At 35.1% G+C, this 5,184-nt stretch overlaps 1 protein-coding gene across 2 annotated transcripts in view; it reads right to left on the bottom strand.

Moving 5' to 3' along the window:
* LOC110454789 (mucin-6-like) overlaps positions 1-3,053 on the bottom strand; it is a 25,105-nt gene extending 22,052 nt beyond the window's left edge. For both annotated transcript variants that reach the window (XM_021504495.1, XM_021504496.1), the window contains exon 1: positions 2,855-3,053. In XM_021504495.1, the coding sequence (XP_021360170.1) occupies positions 2,855-2,909 (55 nt within the window). In that variant the 5' untranslated portion in view covers positions 2,910-3,053. The remainder of the gene's footprint in view (positions 1-2,854) is intronic.
* Positions 3,054-5,184: the final 2,131 nt, after the last annotated feature.

Here is a 5,184-nt window from a genome sequence, read left to right as displayed (position 1 = left end):
AAACCCCTAACGTTAAGAACCTCACACACACACACACACACACACACACACACACACAAAAAAAACACGTTAAAACCTCTGACATAATAACCCGCCAAAAACAAACGTTAAGAACCTCTGACATAATAACCCCACAAAAACAAACGTTAAGAACCTCTGACATAATAACCCCCCAAAAAACAAAAACGTTAGGAACCTCTGACATAATAACACCCCAAAAACAAACGTTAAGAACCTCTGACATAATAACCCCCCAAAAACAAACGTTAAGAACCTCTGACATAATATCCCCCCAAAAACAAACGTTTAGAACCTTTGACATAATAACCCCACAAAAACAAAAACGTTAAGAGCCTCTGACATAATAACTCCCCCAAAAACAAACGTTAAGAACCGCTGATGATGAGTATTTCCTGTACCATATGCGACACGTTTGTCTTCTGCCAAACCCAGGAAGGTAAATAAGTTACTAACGAGCTACATGTACATAAACACGTCTTAACCATTGTAGACAGTAAACTAATATAGTACCATTGCCATGGTATAATAGAATCATAGAAGTATAACTTCATATAACAGGTATTAAGTAACAAGCGTCAGTATCATAGTACATCATAGAATCAAAGTACCACAAAATCATAGTATCACAAAATCACAAAATCATAGTATCACAAAATCATAGTATCACAGTTTCAGAGTGGGCAATGAAGTTGTAGTTGAGAACGTAATACCTCCCCCGTCTAAATTGAAGCATTTACAAAATGTAATAAACTGTGGCGAAGTACTTTAAATGGATAATTGAAATCTACCTAGTAAATCTGCATACTAGCAATGGCAAATCAACTAAAACTAGTATATTATTCTTACTCATATTTATCGGGCTTAAAAATTTGTTATTAATCGTCAATTATTGACATTCATTGAGTTGCCTGTGTAGTTTTATTAACCTGAGAAAGCGATATTAACCGAGGTGACAAAGTCTTGTAATAGACGAAACGAACTCGCAAAAACTGTCTATTACACAGGTAGAAAGCAACCAAATAATACTGATGTAGCTAATGCAAAAACATCAAGTGAGCAAGTTCCATACATGTAACTAAGGCGACAAACCTGCTTAATGGGAGACTTACAACTATAGTCTAAGACAGTTATAACAAGACGAAAACCCCTAACCTACATCAAGTGTATACAACCACAAGGGATGTTGTCCAGTACACGGAAAGAATTCCGCCACGTCAACACTGGATACAAGTTGACCAATAAAAAAGGAGTCAGAAATACAGCATAAGCGCACAGATAAAAAAGGGTACCAGCTGACCAGTACAAGTTTTCTAATCTACATCATGTCACTGGCCATACAGACTGCACATATCTGTCAAGTGGTCCGGTACACTGACAGCTGTGTTATGTAAGGTACAAAACACAACCATAGGACCTCTCTATACAGATCAACTAGTATAGAGTGTTATGTAAGGTACAAAATACAACCATAGGACCTCTCTATCCAGATCAACTAGTATAGAGTGTTATGTAAGGTACAAAACACAACCATAGGACCTCTCTATCCAGATCAACTAGTATAAAGTGTTATGTTAGACGGTATGTCATACAGCGTTCGCCAAAAACAGGGTGGAAACAGGTTCTGTCTCCAGGTCAACGCATACCAACGTCCTTAAAAAGGATAGTTATTATTCCCTGCGTAATGTTCAGCATTTCGAAAAATGGCAAAAACTGGTTAACCCGTTGTCAGTATAATGTGACTGGGTGAAATGCTATCGCAGGGAGGCAAATACACCAACATAACCAGCCTATCCTTCCTAAAACACATTTACACATATGAAGGCAAGTCCTTAACTTACTTCAGCTGTTAATATGACATTAAATAAATAAAACCTAAAAAGATTTGAGAATAGTGAAAATTTATATACACATAAATGTCTATATACCTTGTAAAATGTCACTTGTTTCTTACATTGGTAAAGGGGAAACATTACTGAAATAATAGGGATATTTATAAGTTCTGCTCACCATTAGAAAAAGCTCATGCATTGATAGTTTAAAGAACATAATGTATAGTTTGTACAAATGCATAGACGCCACTTCACTTGCTAAAACATAACACAGTTGTTGAGAGTACTCTGTACACGTATAAATACTTGCAAATCAGCACAAATTTGTATATCAAAAACAGTTACATAATGAACAGAAATTCCACGTGTTAAGCGTCTCGAACGAAGCTTAAAACCTCAAACATTACACTGAAAAGTAGGTGATGTCTTTTGCAATCGTATGATCAGTCTTTTAAAATGTCAAGATTTAACAAATATACACAGCTTTCACTCCTTGAAATGGTGAATACATTGTCCATTAAAGAAGCCTAGATGTTTCTGAATTCATGTCTCAACTCACTAGTTTCTGAAACGTCATTCTTGTAACAAATGCCTCATGTTGCATTAATCACTAAGTACGCATAGCAATTACATAAGGATATATAACGTCTCAAATTTAAAACAGTAAACATTAGCAATGTAGTTTTATTCTTACGACAAACGTGATGTGCAAATAACAAGAGGCCACATGAAGATAATTACAAAAATGATAGGTAAGAAGAGGCTTACATCCTTCACAGAGGGTTATTACAACAAGTACAAACAGCTAGGTGTATGTATGTAAACCTCTGTACCGTAGTGTTGTTGTGTTTGAAAAAATAATTATATTCATGCACATTCTTAAATTTACATATTAAGTTTATGCAAATATGCAAAACATGGCTGTTATTTTTTTTTTATTTGGTAAGTATTTACAAATAATGCATTCATATCAGAAACAGCATATAATGAAATACAACACTTACCTTCATTCATTAAAAACATCATTAAAAGTCCGAAAAGGAGTGTGCAGAAGTTCATATTGACAAAGAGAAGGATTTCAATTACGAAACGGAATAATTCTACACAATTATAACTCCATCAAGGTAAATTGTCCGAATTACATGCAGTCCTACTCGGCGATACCTCACAGGTATAACAGGTGATGTTAACATGGGCTCACACCTCAATGATGCCCTGGTATCTATCTTGTGACGTCAGCATTGACAGACGGACCGGTGCCTGTAGCTATACAAGACAATGACAGGATACACGTGTTTAACCATGTATTATCGTGGCGTAGTAGTGTTTTTATCGACATTAGGCGCTGGTTAGTCCCCTAGGCTGACAGCCCCTGACAACCTTCATAACATACACCTTTCTCTTCTCTTAGAAGATTATTCATAAATAGGGACATTTATTCGAGGGTTGATTTACATAATTTCATGGAATAATCTCATCATTGTGTTCGATATAATGAAATCGTTTGTTTTATTTGACGTCTAGGTAAAGTATATATGTAATGTTAAAATAAACAAATTAAAAGAGAAAACCTTTGTTTATTTGCAAGTATTTGCAATTTAGTAAGAACGGAAGGGATAAAATCTGGGAAGAGAGAATGTAATAGAGATAGTTGAATGAAACAGAAATAGAGGAAGAAAACAGGAAGAGAACAAACGGTTGGGGAAGGTGGGAAGAGCTGAAAATCTCAGGTGGAAGGAAGGTTAAGGAACAACATGATCACCCTATAAAATACAACACTGGAATGTGCACGATGACGATTAATGGTTTCTTGCCAAATGTCGACCTGTTTTATGACTGTTTTGCAGATGACTACACTGGTATTCTGACTGCACAGTGGAATACGATGCGTGAACCAGGTCACAATACGAAGGCCTCGGTCAGACGTAATACCGTACTTGTATAGATATTAAAAATAACAGACATAACTGGGAAATATCGTCATGCAGTGACAGATCCTGATATCAATCTTTGTTTGTTGTTCGTTTTTTTTAGCAAATTTCGATAGGGGTACAAATGGGGAAATAGGAAATTACATGTTTTTAAAGGACTTTGTGAGCCGTATGTATATACCTTTCTGTTTCTGACAGTGGTGACCATTTTACCTTACAATGTCTTTTCATTATATCACTTCTGTGTTATTTTGATCGTTATAGCTATACGTACGATTCGAACTGTCAGCCAATCAATCTCTTTTTATAATAATCACCCTAAGAAAGAGATCACACACAATTGGCCATTCACAGAACTAGTTTATCTCGTGGAAGACACATATATAACTTACATTTATATCTCCAAATTCAGTATACTTTCTTACTAGATATAATTTATTCGCGAATATTTACAAAATGGTTTGTGCGCAATATTTTCTCACATACATGTGATTCTAAATATTATAATGGTAGAAAGGAACTCTAGGATTCTTAATGGTGGTTCATCTGATGCCTTTTTATGGAATTAAAAAAGAAGGTGCATGTGTGCTAGTAATAAGTATTATTCAATACTTAAAAAATGCTAACTTATATATTAAAGTAAAATCAATGATAAAGAAAATATCTCAATTTCTGTCCCTGTGAAGACAGTGGACGACAAATCCGCTAACTCGGGCTGTTCTCCTTCAAATGACTTTTGCTCGCTCAAAAATGATCATTTAGATGTATTTTTGTTTCTATTTTTATTTTATTTTTCATGCTTTAAAAACCTCAAACAGTATATTGCTCTAGTCTCTGTGAAAACAAAGAACTTCGTTCAGTAATCTGCTGAAAACATACATGCCTGATATTTATATATATATATATATATTCCAGAATGGTCCCAAAATAGCCGCGGGCTAATAAACGGTGTCTACAAAAAAGGTCAACACGCAGTGTAATATTATCTGGATAGAACCATATACCTCGCTTTGAGGCATAAATTCAGTCCCAAAGCTATTTTTCAAAAGGGAAAACTGAGTGTGGAAATGCATTTTGTTTCTACCGAGTGTGACTCAGAAGTCGGGCATTGTGGCAATGTATACATAGTATTGATTCCTTATCTCGCTACTTTCTTGTATGCGCTGTCAAAAATAAATACCATAGAACTTATGATCGTGCCACAAAGATACAAGATTATGTTCATTTAAAAGATGGGTATACCAAATATTGATTTTTCTATCTACGTACATGCATCTTTAATATATATTTTAATATCCGTTCGGAGGACTTCTATTTTTGCCTAGGCTGCCATGGAGTCCATATTATCGGGTTACTACTTCATCCCAAAGAATGTATCCGAGAATCTCGAATAAGGTGTAAAA

The sequence above is a fragment of the Mizuhopecten yessoensis genome, unplaced genomic scaffold (genome assembly GCF_002113885.1).
Source record: "Mizuhopecten yessoensis strain PY_sf001 unplaced genomic scaffold, ASM211388v2 scaffold8065, whole genome shotgun sequence".
NCBI lineage: Eukaryota > Metazoa > Mollusca > Bivalvia > Pectinida > Pectinidae > Mizuhopecten > Mizuhopecten yessoensis.
This window is presented reverse-complemented; position numbering and strand designations above follow the sequence as displayed.